Raw genomic sequence first — 24595 nt, 5'->3', positions numbered from 1 at the left:
GTGAAATTGAATGAAATTTCCAAGACAGTTTAGATACAGAAGGGAAGAAATTTGAGGACTAAATCCTGGGGTCTTTTACTCTTAAAAGCTTGAGAAGATGGTAAACCAAAGGAGACTTGAAAAGGAGTTGCTAGTGAGGTAGATGAAAAATTAGATGAGTGTAGTGTTTACATTCCAAGGGAATGTAAAGGAAGTATTTTACAAAGGAAGTGACTAGCTATGTAATTTGCAGCTAATAGGTCAAATTCTGTAGATGTAGCAATGTGAAAATCGTTAATGACTTTGATGAGCAATTTCTGTTTAGTGGTGGAAATAAAGACCTAATTTGAATGAAAATGAGAGAATAGGAGAACAGAAATTGGAGATAACAAGTATAGATAATTTTTTTGAGTAAAGGGAAAGAAATAGGATAGTGGGTAGAGGGGGATAAAAGGGAAGGGACCCATTTCTCAAGGTATGAGGTTAAGGGCGCCTGGGTGGCTCAGTTGGTTAAGTGTCTGCCTTCTGCTCAGGTCAGGATCCCAGGGTCCTGGGGTCAAGCTCTGCATTGGGTTCCCTGCTCTGCCTCTGCCTCTGTCACTCCTCTGCTTGTGCTCTCACTCTTTTTCTGTCAAATAAATAAATAAAACATTTTTAAAAAGGATATGAGATGTTAGAGTATATTTATAAGCTATCTGGGAGTTGAGTACAGAGGGAAAAATCTGTGAAACTGCACAGAGACAGAATACTTGACTGTGAGATGACCTTGAGGAGTGGAAAAGAGAAGATAGAGCATACTAGTGGAAGAATATCAACAAGTATTTGGTACTTACTCTCTCCCAGGCACCATTTGGGACCCTGGAGTATTTTGTGGAACAAAATAAAGGTCTTTGCTCTCTAATGGGGCATTCTTAAGTTTGGTCTTAATAGGAGCTAGGACAGGTTATCTGTAGTAATAGAGAAATGTTTGTAAGTAGGAGCTTCTGGGAAATCTTCTGATTACTTTTTCTAATTGAGAAAACAAAAGCCTGGGGAGGAGTTATGAAGGAAAAACTATTAGATACTTGAGGAGAGAAGGGAAGGTATGAAATACTCCTCCAGAGTGGGGGAGAGAATGTACTAGAATGATGTATGATTGTTCCAAAGGTTAGTGTTAGAAATTTAAAGACTAGCATGGTGTGTATTTATTCCTTTAGCCTCATTGGCTGCACAGGTAAGGCATAGAATAGGTAGGGCACTGGATTTAACAAAGTGATTTAGCAATGACAAGGTGAAATGAGAGTGGGACCAAGGGAATTGAGTGTATGCATGAGAATGATTTTGATGATCTTGACATTTAAGCTAGCATATGATGGAAGTGAGTAGAAAAAGGAGGTAGGAGGGATAGTGAAAAGTGGTAGGATGAATAGATTGTAGGTTGCAGTAGGTTGAAGAATTTTTGGTGCTCAGGAACTAGTAAAGTGAGCTGGAAGGTTAAGAGGTGGGAGTCAAGAAGTGGGATATTTGGAGTTGAGATTTTGGAGGGATTTCAGTTATTGATAAAACTTATTGGTAAAAGATATGAGTAGCTAAGATAGAAGGAGGACAAGATCTTGGGGAAAGAGGACTCAAAGAATGGAGATGCTAGGGTTTTGTGGGGATTATCTATGAGGATATTGAAATCACCAAGTATTAATATTGTTGGAAAGAGCAACAGTGAGCCAGGAGCCTAAAGTCTTTGAGAAATGAGAACATGTGACCTTGCAAGAGTTAACATATGATTATAACAAAGAAGGGGTAGCATAGCCTTCAGATTCAAGACTGGGTGTATTTAAGGAGGAGGCAGGGAGAATGGTTTGGAATTAGCAGTTAAGAGCAAAGAGGACACCTCTGGCTCTTGGTCCAGTGATAGGAATGAGAAAAAAAAAAACATTCATTAGTTTAATTATCTGCAGGGGAACAATATATATAATCAGGAGATTAGAAGGTGAAGGGGGGATGCCTGGGTGGCGCAGTGGTTAAGCATCTGCCTTTGGTTCAGGTCATGGTCCTGGGGTCCGGGATTGAGTCCCACATCAAGCTCCCCATGGGGAGCCTGCTTCTCCCTGCCTGTGTTTCTGCCTCTCTGTGTATCTCTCATGAAAAATAAAGTCTAAAAAAGAGAGAAAGTGAAGGGAATGTTCAGCAAATAGACTGAGGTTTTGTTGTTAGTGAATGTTGCATTCCAGAGGGCACAGTAAAAGGGTTTCAGAATTTTGGGAGAGGTGTTAGATGGGACAGAATGGGAAGTGTGTGGAACCATATAGAGATTAGAGTGTGGGGAATGAGAGGTAATAAGTGTCTGGGACTGTTACAAAGAATAAAGGGTCCAATAAAGTTGATCAGTTCTGATTGTCTGAGGTTGTGTTGGTCAGTGTTAAAGGGTCTTCTCTCCATTTCTGTAGATGAGGTTGGAAGCTGAGAGAAGGGCAGTCTTAGAGCCCTTGGGCCTTGACCCTTGTGGGTGGATAGAGGCTGAAGGAGTAAGAAACTACTGTCACTCTGTGTACCTGGTGTGGTTTTAGTGGAACCAGTCACATTAAAAGGGTTTTACTCTATAGAGAGTGCTGCGTCTATAACAGCTAGTCTAGTTCTCACCATACAGGAGCTGATAAAAAATTATCATCTGCCCACTGATGTCTCCGAAATCTGTTATCTACAACAGTTCAAGTTTCTCCATAGAATTCCAAACTGACTACGTTAACATCCACTGAACAACTTCATTTTAGGGATCTCATAGATAAATCCTCTTAAACTCAAATATCTGAAACCAAATGTAACATCTTTTCTCCTCATCAAATCTGTTCTCTATTTGTTTCAGAAAAATAGTTATTACCTATATGCCCAAGCTGGATATTTGAGTGTCATTCTAAAATCTGTTCTTTTCCTCCTTCCCGTATCCAGTTGTCATATAGTCTTGTAATTCTTCTTTCCTAAATAACTCTTGGGTCTTTCTACTTTTTTTACTTCCAGCACCTTTCAGTTCAACTCACCTGCAACTCCTGCCCAAATTAATGAAATAACCTCCATTTTTGTTCCTCTTCCCTCTTCCTCAAAACACCCATTTTAGCTATATTGAGCTACATTGATGTCCTCACGTATAGCAAACTTTGACCTCTGCTGATATATCAGTGAGTTACCTACCATTGTGGATTCAGTGTTCAGCATGAGACCCCCTCTGATAAGCCTTTTTTTTTTAAAAGCCAAATACTTAATATAGATAGAATAATCCAAGTAGAAACTTTTGTTTATGAGATTTCTAGTAGATGATTAAACACCAGATCTTTGCTTTCTTCTAAAAACTATAATTTCCATTAAAAAAAATTATTTTTTTTAGGGAAAAGGATTTCTTCCTATGCAGACACTTATATTTTTGCTTGAATTATACCAGTTGCATTAATGTAGTCCTTAGATGGTTCTTTTATTGCTCTTTTTGTTGCCATACTTCTGATGATAAATTTTTTTTTTTGACTGCTGTTGTAGAGTAATGATGCTAACCACAGATTCCTTAAACATCTTCTGAACTCTGCTAATGAGTTGTTTTTTCATCTTTTTTCTCAAGTGGGAACTTAAGTTTCTTTTTGGTTGTGTTCTTTTGAAGGTACGGCTTGTAGATGCAGGTTTCGTCTGGACTGAGCCCCACTCTAAGAGACTTAAAGTTAAACTGACAATTCAGAAAGAGGTAAGCTGTATACAGTTTTCTCAGCATGTCTGAAGTGTAGGTAGTGAAAATGAGGGGATATTGGTAAGTTATCTTAGGGCTTGAATAGCTTAGGAGGAGAGATTACACTCTTAATTTTAATCTGAGGTTTTTTGTTTTTTTTTTTTTTTTGGTCATCTGCCAGATGATCCAAAGCAGCCATTGCTCATGATTAGTGGGTAAGGTAATCTTTTTCAGAGTTATTTTTATTAGGAAAAAAGATGGAAGTAAAAGCATGAGCTAAGGCAGTGTTTCTCAAACTTGGTTGATCATCATAATAATTCACAGTAACTGAATCGAACTGGATCCATCTGGACGTGACACCCAGGAATCTGTTAAAAGGCTGCCTAGATGGTTTCTGATGATTGGCTATGTTTGGGAACAATTAAGGAATGTCTTCTATTTTTAGAATTTTCTTTGTCTTGTATTTTTATATATACACACACATATAGATATAAAAATTCTTCAAAGACTATTCTTCACAACCACTTTAACTAGAGGTAAATATGAAATGTTAATTTTATCCTACAAATCAAACTTGTTTTTTTCTTGAAATAGGATTAACTTATTCTTATGACCTTTAATTTAATTGATTTATTGTTGATGTCCTCAAAACATTCATGGAAAAAGACTTTAAAGTTAACTTTAAATATTAAATATTTATTAAAACAAAGAAGAAAGGAATGTGATTTTTTTTTTTTTTTTCCTTTTCCCCCATATCAGGTGATGAATGGTGCTATCCTTCAGCAGGTGTTTGTGGTAGATTATATTGTTCAGCCTCAGATGTGTGGAGATTGCCACAGAGTAGAAGCTAAGGATTTCTGGAAGGCTGTGGTTCAAGTAAGGCAAAAGGTATTGAGAGAAGGATGATAAGTGAATCCTTCATCTTGTATTTCATCTTTGTCAGTTATAAACAGTAAAACCTCCTCCTTTCCCTTTTCACATCCTTGAGGAACCAGGGATAGTCCAGGTTTCTGCAACATTTACTTTTAAAAATAGATCACTATCATATTTTAGATAATCTTTAAAGATTGTTTTTGTTTTAAAAATCAATGTGCTATAGCAATAGCTGGCCTTTTCTTCTTTTTTACATTTCACCTATTAATCTAATAATGCATTTATGTTTAGACTTTGCACAAAAAAACTTTCTACTATCTGGAACAGTTGATTTTGAAATATGGAATGCATCAGAATACACTTCGTATCAAAGAGATTCATGGTGAGTTAAAATTTGAAAGCATTTGAATTTAAGGCAGAATTAGTCCATCTAAATAAGAGGTCTTATCTTTATTGATAATATCTAGAATAGTACTGTCCAAAAGAACAGTTTCTTTTGTTAGGAAGAAAAAAATCTTGGTTCTTTATCTGCACTGTCCAGTATGGTAGCCACCAGCCACATACGGCTATTGAATACTTGAAATGTTTTTAGTCCAATGGAGGAACTGAATTCTTAATTTTTTTCTGTTTTAACTTACATTTACACTAAGTAACTACTAGAGGAGTAAACCAGTAACTGCATTAATAAAATGTAAAGTGTTATGATGGAAAATTCATCAAAAACTTGTTTTATGCAGAGATCAGTTTCTCATTGGAAGAAAATTATTTTTGAGATTTGTAGGTTCTTTTGTAATATTTTTGGTTTTGACATACAAATGATATAGTTAGATTTCTTAAAGGTGGAATTTAAAACTTGCATGATATCGTATCTTACTGTTGATATCATATACATATTAGATGATGGATGTATATTTCTCTAATAGTAGAAAACAAATATTCTTAAGCAGACTCTTAAGTTTCTTGTTAAAGGTTATTATTTTGAGATGGTACTTGCTGCTGGTGAACATGTACATACGTTGTTTTCCTAGTCTCTTAAAGTATAGGTTTAAAGATATCTGTTCTTGAAGGAATGACTAAATTCTTAGGTCGACTCCTCATTTTAAAACTGGTTATTCCACTGTTAACTGATCTGTTACATCTTGTATGTCTTGGGAAAGTACTTAGAAAAGTCTGGTCTTGGGTCTTTAAATGGGGGGAGATGTATGTAGTGATGTCACCTAAAGAAAATCTCTTAAGCTTTGTATTGACCTGAGTGCCTTGCCAGTAGACATAAGGTTAATAATCTAAATCGGTGAAACACAATTTATTTTTTTCTAAATTTTATTTATTTGAGAGAGATAGAGTGTGAGCAGGAGGTGGTGGGGGATAGCCGCAGAGGCAGAGGGAGAACAAGACTCCCTTCTGAGCAGGGAGCCCACCAGCACTCAATCCCAGGACTCTGAGAACATGACCTGAGCCAAAGGCAGACACTTAACCAACTGAGCCACCCAGGAGCCCTTAAATTGGTGAAACACAATTTAATGAATAATCTTAGTGGGTAAGGTACCTTGCTGCCTTGTCAACATAGTGCCTTGGCTATTTGCGGCTAGCCACCAGGCAAAAATACATCTTTGTTTTGAGTAATTCTGTTTTGAGTAACTCTTTCAAGGATAAGTAGATCCAAATATTCTAGCTAAGAAAGCAAACCACTATTACTCTGTTTCATCACCTGGCAGAAATATACTCAAAGAAGTTTTTTGTAGCAAAAGACTTGGATACATTCTGGGACATGCTTTTGTAATCATTTTCAAAACCAAAAATATTGTGAGTTTAACAGCCCTTTTTTAATCCAGAGAATTTAATCTATATTTTTTTCCCTACTAGTTCTTGATTTGATTTAGATGAATTGTTTGTTTGTGGTTTATTTGTAAATTTGTTTTTTGAAATTGTTAAAATTTTACTATTTACTTTTACTAGTAATAGTAATAGTAAAAATATTCATATACACATAGATGTATATGAATAAAAGACCTCTACATTCCTTTTATCTATTTGTTGTCCCCAGAGGTAACCCCTTAAAACAAGATAGTATATATTTACTCTTTTGTGGGGCAGGGACAGAGGGAAAGAGAGAATCTTAAGCAGGCTCCACACATTGCAGAGCCCAACATGGAGCTCAGTCTCAAAACCCTGAAATCATGACCTGAGCCAAAATCAAGAGTTGATGCTTAACCACCTGAGCCACTCAGGCACCGCTATAATATGTATTCTGTATAAAAATAGTGATAGCAAAAAAAAAAAAAAAATTAATAACATACAAAATAAAAATTGTGATAGCATTGGTTTCCCTTATATGTGGGAATTATTTTTTAGTTATATAACTATGGCTTATAACTTTTGTGTCTTACATTGGAAGGCTTTCTGTGCTCCCACTATTGTTATTTTTAAAAGTAAATTATTTTCGAATTTTTAAGCTTACCAGTTGGAGTTTTTCTGAGGTCAGTCTATCCTTTCCCACTGATGTGAAATATCTCCTTTCTTACATACACTAAATTCTTTTATATACATGACTCCCTTCTGATTTATTTTGTCCCCCTGCTTCTACCACAGTATGTAAACTATATAATAATGTTCTCCCTTATTAATTTTTTTGGAAGATTTGAGTGATAGTTAATAAGAACATGGATTCTGGAACCAGATTTTGTGGATTTGAACTCTGTCCCACCAGTTTTTTCGCTGTGTGATCTTAGGCAAATTATTTAACTTCTCTGAGCCTCAGTTTTCTCATCAATAAACTAAAAAGGATGGTAATAGCACCTACCTCAGGATTATTGCGAAGATTAAATTATCTATGCAGATAGAACCCTGCTTAGTGCATAATCTTTATTCACTTCTTTTCTCTACTTCAGTGAAACATTTTATAGTTTCCTCATAAAGATTTTTAAATGTTTCTAGTTATTTTTTTTGGCTGTTCTACACTATTATTGCGGATTGCAACTTCGTTGCATTTTTATTTTTCATTTTATTTTTTTTTAAGAGATTTTATTTATTTGTTTGAGACAGAGAGTGCTTGACCTGGGGGGTGGGTAGAGGGCACCGGAAAAGGGAGAAGAGATTCCCTACTGAGCAGGGAAGCCTAATGCGGTCCTGACCCCAGAACCCCAAGATCAGGACCTGAACTGAAGGCAGATACCCAACCGACTGAGCCACCTAGACCTCATGCATTGCTAAATTTTCAATTAATTCAAAGACTTTATTTATTATTTATTAATTGGAAGCTTCCTTTATTTTCAGTTTCTAATAAATATCCTGAAGTTTATAAATTTTCATGAATATGTATTGGTTTTATAGCTACCTTATCCTATTATACATTGCATATTTTATTTTCAGCAAACATCTCAGCTCTTTTATTCTCTTAGGTATATACTTAGGTGTAGAATAGCTGAGTCATATGGCAAATTTATGTTTATCATCTTTCTTTTATATTTATCTTTTTAAGAAACTGGCAGACTGTTTCCAAAGTGGCTGTATCACTTTACGCTCCTATCAGCAGTGTTTGAGGGTTAGTTTCTACATCTCACCAACATTGTCTCTTTTTGTTCAGAGTCATTCTAGAGAGTAGTATGAAGTGGTACCTCATTTTGTGGTTTTAATTTGCATTTCCTAATGACTAATGATGTTGATCATTTTTTCATGAGGTTATTAGCCATTTCTGTAAATTTTTTGTTGAGATAACTATTCAGATCTTTTGTCCATTTTTTATTTTTTGTTTTTTTAAAGATTTATTTATTTATTTATGATGGGGAGGGACAGAGACACAGGAGGGGGCGTGCAGAGACACAGAAGGAGGGAGAAGCAGGCTCCATGCCAGGAGCCTGACGTGAGACTTGATCCTGGGACTCCAGGATCATGCCCTGGGCCAAAGGCAGGTGCTAAACCACTGAGCCACCCAGGGATCCCCATCTGTCCATTTTTTTTTGGATTTTCTGTCTTACTAAATTTTAAGAAATTTTTTTTTTATTCTGGATACTAGTTCCTCATTATATATATGACTTGCAGATATTTTCTCCTAGCCCATACATAGCTTGTTTTTTCATTTTCTTAATGTTGTCCTTTTTTTTTTTACTGTGATATGAACACTTAACATGAGATCTTCCCTCTTAAAATTGTAAGTGTATAATACATTATTGTTGACTAGAAATACAGTGTACCAGCAGTTCTCTAGAGCCTATTCATCTTGCTTATCTGAAACTTTATGCTCATTAATTGGTAACTTCCTGTTTCCTCTCTCCTCTGTGGGCAGTCATCATTCCATTGTTTGATTCTACAAATTTGAGTATTTTAGATACCTCTTATAAATGGGATCATGTAGTATTTGTGTTTCTGTGAGTGGCTTATTTTCGTTTAGTATAATGTCCTGAAGGTTCACCCATGTTGTTGGCATATTGCAGAATTTCCTGTTGTTTTAATGCTGAATAGTATTCCACTGCATGTACGTACCACATTTTATCCATTCCTTTGTGGTAGGAACAACCTCAAATGTCCATCATCTTGGCCACTGTGAGCAGTGCTGCAATAACCATGAGAGTGCTAATACCTCTTTGAGATTCTGATTTCAGTTCTGGATAAATACTGAGAAGTGGGATTAATGGAACATGATAGTTCTATTTTAGTTTTTTGAAGAACCTCCATACTATTTTTCATAGTGGCTGCACTATTTCACATTTCCACTGGTGTGTACAAAGTTCCAGGTTTTACATTTCCTCAATGCTTGTTTACTTTTTAATAATAGCCACCCTAATGAGTATGAAGTGATACCTCATTGTAGTTTTGATTTGCATTTGCCTGATGATTTTGACCTTGAGCATTTTTCATATACTTTTCGGCCATTTATAGGTCTTATTTAGAGAAATGTCTGTTCAGTTCCTCTGCCCGTTTTTAAAACAAAAATATTTTAACTAATCAGGTTATTTTTTTTTCTGTTGAATTATAGGAGTTCCTGATATATTTTGGAAATTAACTCCCTGTCAGATATATGTGGTTCACAAATATTTTCTCCCATTTTGTAGGTTTCCTTTCCACTGTGTTGTTTCTTTTGCTGTGCAGAAACTTTTTAGTTTGATGTAGTCCCAGTTGTTTTTATTGCCTGTACTTTTGGTATCGTATCCATGAAATGATCACCTAGACCATTGTCATGAAGCTTTTCCCCCTCTGTTTTCTTTCCCCCTCTGTTTTCTTCTAGAGGTTTTATAGTGTCAGGTCTTATATTTGATTCCTTAATCCATTTTGAGTTGGTTTCTGTGAATGGTGTAAAACAAAGGCCCAACTTTGTTCTTTTGTATTAAGTGGAAACCAGCTTTCCCAATACCATTTTTGAAGAGATTATCTTTTCCCCAGTGTGTATTTTTAGCACCCTGTTAGAGATCAGTTGACCCTAGATAAATGGATGGATTGGTTTCTGGGTTCTCTCTTTTGTTCCATTGGTTATTACGACTGTCTTTATGTCATTATCAAACTGTTTTGATTATAGTAGCTTTGTATTTTGAAGCCAGGAAGTGTGATGTCTTTGGAATTGCAAAAGTTTAAAATTTTAAAGTAATACGTAAATTTTTTTCTTTTATCCATTAGGGTTTTGTTGTCATGTTTAAGAACTCTTGTTTATCAGTGTCAGAGATTTTCTTCTGCATTTCTTCATATGTTTCATAGTTTTAGCTCTTTTTTTTTTTTTTAAAGATTTTATTTATTTATGAGACAGAGAGAGAGAGAGAGAGAGAAAGGCAGAGACACAGGCAGAGGGAAAAGCAGGCTCCATGCCGGGAGCCCGACATGGGACTCGATCCCGGGTCTTCAGGATCAGGCCCTGGGCTGAAGGCGGCACTAAACCGATGAACCACCCAGGCTGCCCTATAGTTTTAGCTCTTAAATTTGGATCTAAACCTTTGTGTTAATTTTTGTGCATGGTGTGAGATAAGTGTCTAAATTCATCTTTCTCCCTGTAGATATCCTGTTTTCCCAGTGAAAAGCCTATCCTTTTCTCAATGAATTCCTTGGATCCTCTGTCAAAGATGTATTGACTATAAATGTCACGGTTTACTTCTGGATTCTCAAGTTTGTTCTATAGATCGGTATATCTATCCTATGCTAATACCACACTGTCTTGACTAAAGTTATCAAGTTTTGAAACTGGGAAGTAAAAGTTCCCAACAACTCTGTTCATCTTCAGAATTTGGTTTTGGTTATTCTGAGTTATTTTACTAGTTAGCGGAGTTGTTTGGAAAGAGTATCTCTATAAGCATTTCTGTAAGTATCTTTAAAAGCAGGTAGGTGTGCTTTTAATTTTCCCTTTGTTACTGATTTTTGATGCCACTGCATTGTGATCAGATAATATTAATAATTTATACTGTTTAGAATTTATTGAAATTTAAAAAATCTTTGTATGTGATTGTTTTATGAATGTTCTATGAATTTTTAAAAATAAGTATTCTTGGGACATCTGGGTGGCTCAGCGGTTGAGCATCTGCCTTTGGCTCAGGCATGATCCCAGGTCCAGGGAAAATCGAGTCCCACATTGGGCTCCCTGTTAGGAGCCTACTTCTCCCGCTGCCTATATCTCTGCCTCTCTCTGTGTGTGTCTCATGAATAAAAAAATAAAATGAAAAAAAAAAAGTATTATTGGGACCATGTTCTATAATCTCAGTTAAATCAACCATGAGAGTTATTCAGGTTTTATGTGTCCTTCCTATTTTTAATCAGTTTGGTTATTTTTTTTTGGTGTTTTTTTAAAATTATTTTTTAAAATTTTATTTTATTTAATTCATTAACATATAGAGTATTATTAGTTTCAGTGGTATAGTTCAGCAATTCATCAGTTGCATATAACACCCAGCTCTCATTACATCATTTGGTCTCCTTAATGCCCATCACCCCATCCCCCATCCCCCATCCCCCCCCACCTCCTCTCCTCCACCTCCCCTCCAGCTACCCTCAGTTTGTTTCCTATAGTTAAAAGAGTCTCTTATGGTTTATCTTCCTCTTGTTTTATTTTTCCCTCCCTTACCCTATGATCCTCTGTTTTGTTTCTTAAAATTCCATGTGAGTAAAATCATATGATAATTGTCTTTCTCTGATTATTTCACTTAGCATAATATCCTCTTGGTCATTTTGTTTTTGATAGTCTCATATTAGTCTGCCACAGTGATTGTGCATGTGTTAACATTAATTAACTTCTATTTCTTTTTAATAGTTTTTGTTTTCTGCATCTTAGTGCTGTGTTAGTAGATGCATTCATACTATCTTCTTGGTAGATTAATATATAAAATATGCTTCTTTGCATGGTTTTTCTCTTCCCTCATCTTTTTTTTTAAGTAGGATACATGTCCAGTGTGGAGCCCAGTTTGGGCTCTCCTAATCCTAAGATCAAGACCTGAACTAAGATCACAAGTTAGATGTTTACCTGACTGAACCAACCAGACGCCCCATTTCACTCCCCCTTTGACCTTGAATTTTATTTTATCTGAAATTAAAATTGTGAATCTTGTTTTCTTTTGTTATTATTTGCCTTGTTTGTCTTTTTGTTAAATCTTAATTGATATATTTTTATGTTTCCTAATAATTTGTTTACTACACATTTAATTTGTGATATAGTTATGTTAGTAGAGGGGAATCTTATTCTGCAGAATTATTTTCATGTGGCTTTTCTTTCTTTCTTTTTTTTTAAAGATGGTTTGGATTTCTATTATTCTTCAAAACAGCATGCTCAGAAAATGGTAGAATTTCTTCAGTGTACAGTTCCCTGCAGGTATGTTCTGAACCTAAATGTGATTAAGTCCAAGGAGCTGGGAATGGATATAGATTATATCCATCCCTCAGGCTTAGATGACTACTCTTATGTTAAAATATTTAAAATTGTAGTAGGAATACTTACATAATTAGTAAGCATCTATTGGATTAGCTACTTTATGGGAATTATTAGCCAAAGAATATAGAAGAATCTCTTTGGGGAGCTAGATCCCACCCTATGATAAGTACTATACTGCTAAACTTTTGATTGAATGTATTTAAATAAGACACAAGAAAGATGGAGGTAGAGGGCTTTGGGGAGAAGCTTCATGGAAAAAGGGCTTAAGCTCCTAAAATGGGAAGTTTTAAGATAGGGTTTATAGTGAAAGGTGAGATAAGTGTGACAAAGACTTGTGGTGGACATTAGTGTGGCTTTCAGTGGATGCTGTATATAGACTACCTTGGTCTGAGCCAAGTGCATGTTTTAGAGGTTTTGAGTAGACAAATTGAAAAGAGGTAGGATGCGATTGGATTGGCAGAGGTTTTAAAATGTAAGTAGATGAAATTAGGCTTTGCCATAGTGGGCATCAGGAAGCTGTTTCAGACCTTGGACAGTGATGATTTGATTTGATAAAAATTTATATTCTCTAGACTATATAAGTAGAAACCTTCGTCTTTTTATTACTATAAACTTTTTTTCTTAACAGACACAAAGCCTCACAGAGACTGATCTCTCAAGATATCCACAGTAACACATACAATTACAAAAGCACTTTTTCTGTGGAAATTGTTCCAATATGCAAGGTACTTTTTCTCGTTTAATTAATCCATGTCTATAAAAGAGTCCAGGTAATTAATTGGTTTATATGTAATTATTAGCTCCTGAGTTCTTCTGGGATTGGTTAAAAATTTAGAGTAACTTCTTAAAGAATTCCTTTCTGACATATTCACCCATGTTAAAAAGATACTGAAAAATAATAATGCTTAAAATTACAAATTGGCATACCTTTCATTTTGATCCTGGTGGACACATGAAAAGTTTGAATACAGGAAATGACATTAAAATAAATATCAGTGAACCACTTTGAAGCATGTATGTAAAATGAAGTTGGGCATGATGAAATTAAACAGTATTGTGGAAATAAGATCATGGAATCATTTTTGTGATTTAAAAACATCAAATACTTAAAAGTAGGTTATCATTTCCTTGTATTAAGGTAAAATCCTGCTTCAAAAATATAAATGAATTAAAATGCAATGAATAGTTAATGAGCACCTACTATATAGAAGGCAGTGTATTAAGGATATTATTTAGAGGTCTCTACCATATAGGAACTTGTGTGTCAATATCTAATAATAATGATAAATGCCATAGTTTATTAGAAGCATTCCATATAAAGTTAATATCTAAGTATTTGAGTCTATTTCACTTCTTCATATCTCATTATAAGGGGTAAATCATTTCATCATTTTGAACATGAGAAAGTTGAAGCCTGGGGAGGTTAGATGACTTGCCCAAAGTTACGCGATTACAAAATGAAGAAGCTAGGATTTGTGCCTAGGTCTTGACTCTAAAGCTTTAAAGATACTATTGCTAATTTACGGTGGAGTGTATAATAACAAGGGTAAAATGATAGCTTAATACTGGGTCAGCAGAGGCTCCTGGCTAGCTCAATTGGTAGAGCATGGGACTCTTGATCTCAGGGTCATGAGTTCAAGTGCCACATTGGGCATGGAGCCTACTTTAAAAAGGGGGGAGTTGGCAAATTTTACGTTCTGTAAAGGACCATATGATGAATATTTTTGCTTTTAGGCCATATAATCTGTTTTGTATTCAGGTCTGCTGTTGCACATAAGTAGCCATAGGTAATAGGTAAATGAATAGCCAAAGCTATGTTTTAGAAAAACTTTATTTACAGAAATGGGTGGTGGGCCAAATTTAGCCTGAGCTTAAAACAGTGAACATTTTCCTGATACAAAGCCTGGGAAATGTGAATCTAGATATGATGCCATCTTTAGGCCAGGGGTTAAGTACTTGGATTGATTAATGCAAGTAACTGAATAAATGTACAATGTAAAAGTATTTTCATTAATCCATGGAGACTCTTACTAAGTTAGAAACAAGGTATTAGACTGGGTGCTATTTGAGATACACAGAAAGCCCATTTAGTGGAGGAGCCTATGATTGTGAATAGATACAGCTTAAAATATAACAAAGATTTTTTTTTTTTTGTATTTTAATACAGTTTTAAAACAGGTAATTACATTGCTGGTAATATCTCCTAATGTACACATGGACACATGCTTTCTGGCATTAAATTTTGATTGCGTATTCGTGCATGTAGCCATGAAGGAGAAACGTGGCTCTTTTGAAATTTATTTTTTATTGAAAGGCACAGGGAGATTTAGAAAATCATTCTCCTTCATGTTTATAATACTTTTCTTAGAATGTACACTGTATTACCATAGAGCAGTAAGCATTCACACTTCAATAAAATTGAAGTAAACTTAATAGCTTGGTAAGTGAGATCTGGAAAAATACTTTTAAAGCATTTTTATTAAGACAGATACTCTCATCTTTAGAAGGAATAGCTTTTTTTCTGTTTCTCTAAGATTTGATTTAGGCCCTTTGTTAATAGAATTAATGTTTTGGTTTGGGCACATACACTTGGTTTATATTGATGAGTGTTTATTGGAGATGGTTATTTAGGACTTGCTTCACTCTAAATGTTAGTTCTTATGCCTAGGATAATGTTGTTTGTCTATCTCCAAAACTGGCACAAAGCCTGGGAAATATGAACCAGATTTGTGTGTGTATTCGAGTAACTAGCGCCATACATCTCATAGATCCAAATACACTACAAGGTAAGTCTTAGAAAATATTTGTCTTGACAGTTTTATCCAGCAAGCATTAATAGTTTATATTGTTAATTTTATCAGATATTCTCAGTAATATTGTTATGCAAAACTAGTTCAGATTTTTACTGCTGTTTACTTCTTTAAAAACACTGGAATTTTTAAAGCTTTTGATAAGTAACTCCTGTATTTTTTATTTGGAGAAACTATTCTGTGAACTTCAAAAAATTTTCTAGGTTTAGTCCATTTATTTTTATTGAAATTGACTTATTCACCTAATTTTAATTTTTGTGAATAATTAAGTTGATTGCCAAGTTTAGTGTATAGCAGCTATTTAAGATTTGGAACATTTCACTTGTAATGCAGTAAAACAGTTTAAATATGAATTTTAACTAATTTTATCATTTTTACACATAATTTTTAACATTCCCTTTATAAAACTTTTTTTAAAGAAGATTTCATATAGATAGGTATATCTCCTATTTCTTGATCTTTTTCATGTTTTTCCTGTAATGTAAGTTTTCTGTTATACAAAAAAATCAAGTTTATATTTTTTAGAAAGTCATTTATTATCCTTGTCAATTAGAATTTGTAAGTCAAAGGTCTTTTGTGGTTTTGGGTTGAATATCTGTCAGGTAGAACTTTATTTCCTATTAAGCAGCTAAGATGACTGATAACCTTTCTAAAGGGCTAGCACATGAAACAACTATACAACTGAGTGGATCTGATCTTATTTATTTTTTGTTATTTTTTAAGTAGACTCTGCGCCCAGCGTGGAGCCCAACATAGGGCTTGAACTCGTGACCTTGAGATCAAGGCCTAAGCTGAGATCAAGGGTCAGTCACCCAACAGAGCTACCCAGGAACCCTGATCTTATTTTAAAGGCACTCAGCTCTGTGGGGAACGTTCTGATGATAGTAACTACTTAAGATATTATTGTCACTTGAGGGCACCTAGGTGGCTCAGTGGTTGAGCATCTGCCTTTGGCTTGGTTCGTGATCCCACGGTTCTGGGATCGAGTTCCACATCAGGCTCCCCACAGGGAGCCTGCTTCTTCTGCCTTTGTCTCTGCCTCTCATCAATAAATAAATAAAATCTTAAAAATAGTATATTACTGTCACTTGAAATTTTTCTTGTGCTATGAGAAGTTTGGGGCTGATTTATAGGAATAAATGGTACTCCAGAGAGTTGCCACTGTGGTCTCGACCTCATGCTTGCCAGTTCATACATATCAACATCTTCCTAATTGACACGTTTGATGGCTTTTGAAATACTTCATTTTTTGGTGTTCCATGTTTATACTTAGTTGCGGATATTGATGGAAGCACCTTCTGGAGTCACCCTTTCAATAGTTTATGCCATCCCAAACAACTAGAGGAGTTTATTGTGATGGAGTGCAGCATAGTCCGAGATTTAAAACGCAGTGCAGGTGCTGGAATGATATCCAAAAAGGTAAGTTCCATCCTGCCCATCTTTTTGCCCCCCAGTTTAATTGTTTTGGCCCCTCTTTTGTATTTTTCAGTTTCATAGTTTGTTAGGTAATTCCAAAATTTGGTTCCACAGAAAGCTAACACTTCATTAGGTTTCAAATGCATACCATATTTGTATGTTACTTGTTTTTACACATGGCCATTGTTACGAAATTTATTAGACATACACTGGTAAGTTTTTTTTCTCTTTAATGTTGAAAACATTTTTAAAAATGTTTATTGTGAAAAAAGCATTTCTTTACTTTTGTATAGGAGAACGAAATAAGTAAACCTTTTTTTTTTTTCAAACATTTTGAATATAAGTGTATCTTATATTATCAGTAATTACTGAATACTGCAATATGTATCCCTAAAACATTGGAACATTTTTCTAATCAAAGTATTATCATTCATATAAACTTAAGTAATTTATATTCAAATTTCCTCTTGTCCCAAAATGCCTTTTATGGTTTGTTCAAATTAGTATCCAGTTAGGGACCATATATTGAATGTGAATGTTCTACCTCCTAAATCTTTTACTCCCCCTTCCCTCTTGTTTTCCTTTAGGATATCAACTTCCTAAGGCAACTGGGGCATTTATCTTATGAATCTCTTACTGTTTTCTCATGATATTATTTAGCTTTCTTAATTTCTTGTATTTCTTTTAAATGAAGAGTGGATCTAAAAAGGCTTGCTTAAACTTCAGTGATTTTTGGCCAGAACATTTTAGAAGTGTCACTATGTGATTTTATGCTATTTTGAGTGATAGGCGTCTTTGGCTGTTTCACTGATAGCCAGATCTCTTCCTTGTAATGTTATGGTTTTTCTCTCTTTCCTATTAACTTGCTTGTCTTCTTTCTTTCCGTTGGGACATTCAGATTGTCCCAAATTTAGCCAGTGGGAGCTCCTGTGCCTTAAATTTTTTTTTTTTTTAACAACTTGTGCTTTTTAAAGAGCAGTTTTAGCTTAATAGCAAAATTAAGAGGAGATAAGAAATTTCCCATATACCTCTTGTCTCCACATATGCCATAGCCTCCTCCATTATCATTTGTTAAAATTGATGAATCTACATTGATACTTGATACTTAACCTAAGTCCACAGTTTACATTGTTTCACTCTTAGTGTTGTACATCCTATGGCTTTGGACAAATGTATAGTGATGTTTCCATTATAATGTTATACAAGTTTTTTCCTGCTCTAAAAATCCTCTGTGCTTTGCCTGTTTATCCCTCTTTCTCTCTCCTGACCCCTGGCAATCATTGATCTTTTTACTGTCTGTAGTTTTGCTTTTCTCAGAATATTACATAGTTTAGATTAGAACATATAATCTTTAAATGCCAAGTAACATTTCATTGTGTGGATTTACTGCAGTTTGCCCATTCACCTAGTAAAGGACAAATATAATTGCCTCAAAGTTTTGGCAATTATGTATAGACTTGCTATAAACATCCTTGTGTTTTTAGCTTTTGTGGAGACCTAAGTTTTCAACTCCTTTGGGTAAGTAAATACCGAGGAGCATGTTTATTGTATCATTTGGTAAGATGTTTAGTTTTGAAGAAACTAGTAATTCACCTATTTTCCTTTTTTCTTTCCTAAATCTGGGAACTATCATTTATTTCAGTTTCTCTATCTCTTCTTTTCACCTCTTTGAGATTTGTTAATTCCTCAATCTATAACTCTTAGTATTTTGCTCTTGATCCCATTTTGTAGGTCTGTTTTTGTTACTAAAAAGTATTGGCAAGTGCTGCATTTAATTTAGCCTGGAAATTTGAAATGTCAGTTACAGTTGCTTGTAAAATCCTATGTTGGAAAGAGACTTTAATGATTTTCCAAATTAAAATTTCAAACTTAGGGGGCACCTGGGTGGCTCAATTAGTTAAGCATCTGACACTTGATCTCAGCTTAGGGTTTTGATCTCCGGGTTGGGAGTTCAGACCGTGCATTGAGCCTACTTAAAAAAAATAATTTCAAACTTGGGATATTGTTTCTGCAACAGATATTAAGGACAAAAAAGATTATACTTCACATAATAGACATCCAAAAAATTAATTTTATAAAAATTTGGGTTTTCTAGTAGTAGTAGTGCCACTGGGATTGCTAGATTGCTTTGTCTCAACCTTGGTTTTTTGAACCTTATGTGTAAAACAAGGGGTTGTTATATTTTCTAGAGTTAAGATCTTTCAGTTATTTTTGCTCAGTCTATATTACCCATCTCCCTGTGTTTTGTACATTCTATATATATCTGTATTTAGATGATAGTGTTTATGTTTTATACAGTCTTAAATAAAATCTTAATAAAGATATTTATTTTATGTATTCCTTATTTTATTACTCTATAGTAATTTGTTAATTTTTATAGTGTTTCAGAGAACTGTAAAATTAAAACAGTTGCTATCTTTGAAGTAAAAATTAGTGGGTCGCCTGGGTGGCTCAGCAGTTGAGTGTCTGTCTGCCTTTGGCTCAGGGTGTGGTGCCAGGGTCCTGGAATCGAGTCCCACATCAGGCTCCTCACAGGGAGCCTGCTTCTCCCTCGGCCTGTGTCTCTGCCTTTCTCTGTGTCTCTCTCGTGAATGAATGAATGAATGAATGAATGAATAAAATAAAATTAGAAAACCGAAATCAACATTGTATATAATTTCTGTGAGATACATTTGAGTTATGCTTGGATTATTGAAGAGTGCATTTTCTTTCTTGTCAAGCATATCCTCGGGGAAGTCTGGGTACAGAAAACATCTGAAATGAATACAGATAAACAGTATTTTTGTCGCACTCATTTGGGACATCTTCTAAATCCTGGAGACCTGGTGTTGGGGTTTGTATTATTTTACAGTGTTTTAAACTGGCAACTATCATTGCAAATTTTCTTTAGGAGCCAGCAGACTAAACTGCTAACCATGTGTATTCCATAAAGAATTTAAGAGTTCTTAGGAGCATTACAGTTCACTTTATTGAATACTAAACTAGATTAGACAAAAGCCCATAGTTACTCCATTTTGACCATCATTTTAAAGAATTATTTAATCTAAGATTTTGAGTAACTGAGACGTGTATATAGTTAGATCATATTTGTAGCTTTTTGGGGAAGTGGGTAGTTTTTTATTTTGCATATTCTATTGCTCAGGTATTTCACTTTTAAAATATGGAAGCAAGAAATGTAACAGTTCTTTTCAGGCATAGGGCAGTCTATTCTAATACAGAGTTTATGAGCATGCCTTAAGCATTACTTTTGCTCTTATGCAATCTTTTTTTACTAAAGAGTGAGTTTTTTTTTTAACTAAATGGAACTGAATTCTAAGGATATATGTTTGTTTCATTTCTTTTACAAGTATATGGTAAGATGGACAGTGAAACTATGAAACTCAGATATGATCTGTAGAGGCATGTTATTGTACAGTAAATTGCAAAAATTTTAATGTGGGAAATATAAATGTTAATCTTAGAACTTTCAGGTGAACATATATTAAATAAAAAGTAATGTGGAAAGAATAAATGTTTATGTCATTAAGTGTTTATTTTTATTTCAGGTTTGATTTGGCCAACTGTAATTTAAATGATGAGCATGTCAACAAAATGAACTCAGATAGAGTCCCAGATGTGGTAAGCCTTCAGAGTTTTTCCTTTTAACCTGTGTTATAAAGAGAATTGATATAATAACTTTTATGGGTAAGATGTGTGAGTTCACATTTATGAAAATAACAAATCAGTTTGGAGATTCTTTTGAAATTTCAGCTAAGGTATAATAGGGCAAGCCTTCACATTTAATCATGTGTCTTTGTAGGGAAAATCCATGATTTGAGGTTTTTGTTGCTCTTAATAATTAAAGTTCCCTTCTCTGTCAAAATGCTTGATACCATCTGTAGAGCAAAAATAAATTTGCAGCTAAAAACGATGACCATTAGAACTTAATTTAGCTTCATTCTTTTAGGCTCAGCTTATTTCACATATTGCTCAGTTTAAGCATTTTAGAATGAAAACTTAGATTTTTCAGGTTTGAATATAATTGCAGTTGAAAATAGTCTTTACAGTGTTGAGTTTTAGAGAAAGAATGTTTGTTCGTGGAAAAGCCTGTTAAATTCTAACATGAGTTTTTTATAAGCAAAAATGAATGTGAAATGTGAAAGACCTTAATTCCTGGATTGTTTAATCTTCACTAATCTCTTTAGATGTGGGCAAAAAAAGTCATGGTATAAGAAGGACTCGCCTTCTTACCACCCAGTTGTGTTTTTATTAATAAATTAGGATATAGAAACATAATTTTTTAAAAAGATTTTATTTACTTGAGAGGGAATGTGTGTGAGAAAGAAATAACCTGCAGAGGGAGAAATAGACTCCTTGTTGAGCAGGGAGCTGGATACAGGATTTGATCCCAGGCCCTTGGGATCATGACCTGAGCTGAAGGCAGACACTTAACCGACCAAGCCACCTGGGCACCCAGAAGTATAACTTAGATAAAAGTCTAACAGGGTCAGTAGAGGAGATCAGGACAGTCATTCAAGATTTTGTATTGTGTAAAATTATTTTCATTTATTCCACAATTTCTTAAACTGTCCTAGAACATATATTTGTAAAAGATATATATAGTTCTATGAGTGCCTATTAGTAGTAATAAAAGGGAGGGGAAAATGTCTGCCTGTAATATTTCAGGATGATTATGTGAATGGTAGGTGAAATTTGAACTTTGATATAAAACAAAGACACAGAGGGGTTCCTGGGTGGCTCAGTTGGTTAAACAGCTGCCTCAGTTGGTTAAGAGGCCCCATTACTTAGTCACCATTTTTTTGTAACTTTGCAAATATTTCTATTACTTTTAGGTATTAATCAAGAAGAACTATGACCGTACAAAACGTCAGCGTCGTAGAAACTGGAAACTAAAAGAGCTTGCAAGAGATAAAGAAAACATGGATACAGATGATGAAAGGTCCTACTTTTCTTTAAACCTTATATATTGTCTCAGGTGAAATCCTTATAATAAAAATAAATCTGTATACTTTTTACATTTAATCATCACCAGATTGTTGCATTCAGTATTACTTTTGTATTCATATGGTGTTAATTGAATCAGCATAAGAGGATACTGTGTTAATTGAACAATTGTTAATTGTTAGTGTGAGGATATAATGATATTTAACAGATTGAATTATTATTTCCTGGGTTTTAGCCTGAGAATTGTAGCGTTATTGTAAACAATACATTTGAAAAGCTAAAATAAGTAAGTACCTTGTGGATATCACAAAGAGCAAGTGAGTACTTGTGACTTGGAATAAAAAGAAACTAGCCTATTGATATCAAATACACTCTTTTTTTTTTAAATTTTTTATATATATGATAGTCACACAGAGAGAGAGAGAGAGGCAGAGACATAGGCAGAGGGAGAAGCAGGCTCCATGCACCGGGAGCCTGACATGGGATTCGATCCCTGGTTTCCAGGATCGCGCCCTGGGCCAAAGGCAGGCACTAAACCGCTGCGCCACCCAGGGATCCCTCAAATACACTCTTTTCAAACAATTTAAGGAGAAATGAAGATGTGTTTTAGAAAAGTATATTGGATCAAAAGTGGCCATAATGAAGGTGAAGACGCTGATATCTAAGAAAATGAAGGTTTTAAAATAAAATTGAGTCGTGAAATTTGAGTGGGCAATAGCAGTATTTCCAAAATATAATCTCCTAATGTAATTTAAAATAATTTTTCATAAATATATGTTAAATTGATTAGATATTGCAAGTACATATTTATTTCATGTATAGTCTTAAAAGTATATGTATTTTAATTTGGCCATAAGACTTTAGGGGAGGGATGGTAAAGTAGCAGGATATTTTCTCACTGTCTTATATTTAATATCACATTATATTCAGTGTGTTTATTTTAATCATCTAATCTTGAAAAAAAATTTTTTTAATGTGTCAGAGTATTTCATTAACCATTCATATGTGACCTTCAGATATTATTTTTAAAGATACTAATACTTGGAACACATTTATCTTATAGTGCTGAAAATGAAGGACACATAACTTCATACTTTGTTGGTAAAGATGAAATATTTAAATGTTTCTTTATCCTTCCATAGGCAATACCAAGATTTCCTTGAAGATCTTGAAGAAGATGAGGCAATTAGAAAAAATGTTAACATTTATAGAGGTTAGTGTTTTAGGAATGTTTGATTTAGGTTATATCTTTTGCTTTTGTGTAGATATATTGCCCCAATATAAGTATCTTTATTTTTGGTATCTTAAATTCCATAAGTGACTTCTGTGTATTTTTAAAACTTGACTAAACATTTATAAAAAATAAAAATACTGTTGCAGAACAGTAAGATTTACTAATGTTGTTTTACCATATTTGATATCATTTGTAACCTACTATGATCCCTCAAATTTCTGATCCCTATAGTAATGGATAATTATTCATACATTTATATCATTCATTCATTTAGTATAAATGCCTGCTCTAGGTGTGATAAAAGAACTGCAGATACAATATGGTTAAATAATAGTAATGATGGTGGGGGCAGGCATTTTGCATATTTCCATGTTTGTATTTGAAATCCTCCTTGTATTTTTTTTTTTTTTTTTTAGATTCAACCATTCCTGTGGAAAGTGACACAGATGATGAAGGAGCACCTCGAATTAGTCTTGCTGAAATGCTTGAAGACCTCCACATTTCCCAAGATGCTACCGGGGAAGAAGGTGAATCGATGATGACACAATGAGCTTGTACTATAGATGATTTCCATATCTGTAGGCTCAGGATGTTGGACAAAAATAACTTTTATTGTCTATTCCATCTATGCTTCCGTATTGAGAAGGAGAAATTTAGTTTTAATCTTGAATAAATAGGACTATTTTGATTGCTCACTCAGAGCACTGAAAGAGATTGATAGCTTTGAAGTTTTGGATAAAAGATTATGGAAAATGTAATTATTAATGATACTTAGGTCATTTTATGTGTGGAGTTTTTTAAGTTTGCCTTTTTAAGAGACCCTAGTATTTTTGCATACTGTAGCACTGTATTTGAAATCAAATCTCAAAAGTTGTGATACTTTGGAAATTACCTAACTCTTCAATTATAAAACAAGCTTTTACATCATTTTACATTGATTGCTTTAGTAAAAGAGCATATGAAGGATCATTTTTTATATGAATTTGTTACTTTGATCCACATTAGATCATCTTTATGTTGTTGGAGTAGGTAAGTTGGTGTTCAATTTATTACTGGACATATGGGGGAAGTTAACCTATTGTATCCATAATAGTAACACCTTCAAAAGCTGTTAAATTAGGGATTATCTTAAATTTTATTGCAGAAGGAAATATATTTAAAGTATTTATGGATTTGTAGCAAATATAGGCTATTTAAAGGTTAAATAATTTGTACTTCTGTTATTTTTGTTCATGCCAGCACCTTAGAGCAGTAGCTTGCTTGTGCATAAAAATGTCTTCCTGTCACTTCAAGCATTTTTGCTTTTAAAATTTTGGTTTATAAATTGAGAAGGAATTATCTTTAAGTTTCTGTCATTGAATACATCGCCATAAAAAAAATTAGAATCTTGCATATATAGATAATGAAAGAAATAATAAAAATGATCTTTATGCTTTATAAAACCATGAATCAGACTTGAATGAGGAACACCTTCCACATCCTTGAAAGAAAAGCATTAGCTTGAGTTTTAAAGTGTTTTGAGAATGAAGTATTAAGATCCTATTTCTGTAGTAAAGTCAGACTTAATAAATATGTCAGAACTATAAGCTAATTCATGAATTCTAGATACACCCCTACATAAGGAAACTAAGTGCTGAATGGAGCATTTCCTTTTTTTAAGATTAGAATCCCCAATTCTGAAGTTACAAAGACCTGAACTTTCTATAGTGACTCCTGCTCTGTCTGCATATTTAGTTAAAATTTTCACTTGTGGTTTGTGTTTACCTCTTCTTCTATGTCAAGACTTTAAAAAGCATGAAAATAAAAATATTCTCCCCTTT

At 34.1% G+C, this 24595-nt stretch overlaps 1 protein-coding gene across 2 annotated transcripts in view; it reads left to right on the top strand.

Annotated features, from left to right (window-relative positions):
* The window catches only part of NMD3 (NMD3 ribosome export adaptor), a 63492-nt gene extending 38897 nt beyond the window's left edge, over positions 1-24595 (top strand). For both annotated transcript variants that reach the window (XM_072752320.1, XM_072752319.1), the window contains 12 exons: positions 3599-3679; positions 4421-4549; positions 4826-4916; positions 12233-12311; positions 13000-13096; positions 15040-15157; positions 16455-16600; positions 19318-19430; positions 20143-20215; positions 21430-21536; positions 22684-22754; positions 23192-24595. In XM_072752320.1, coding sequence (XP_072608421.1) covers positions 3599-3679; positions 4421-4549; positions 4826-4916; positions 12233-12311; positions 13000-13096; positions 15040-15157; positions 16455-16600; positions 19318-19430; positions 20143-20215; positions 21430-21536; positions 22684-22754; positions 23192-23325 — 1239 coding nt within the window. In that variant the 3' untranslated portion in view covers positions 23326-24595. The remainder of the gene's footprint in view (positions 1-3598; positions 3680-4420; positions 4550-4825; positions 4917-12232; positions 12312-12999; positions 13097-15039; positions 15158-16454; positions 16601-19317; positions 19431-20142; positions 20216-21429; positions 21537-22683; positions 22755-23191) is intronic.

Source organism: Vulpes vulpes, chromosome 3 (assembly GCF_048418805.1).
Source record: "Vulpes vulpes isolate BD-2025 chromosome 3, VulVul3, whole genome shotgun sequence".
Lineage (NCBI taxonomy): Eukaryota > Metazoa > Chordata > Mammalia > Carnivora > Canidae > Vulpes > Vulpes vulpes.
Note: the sequence above shows the minus strand (reverse complement) of the source record. Positions and strands in the feature narration are given on the sequence as shown.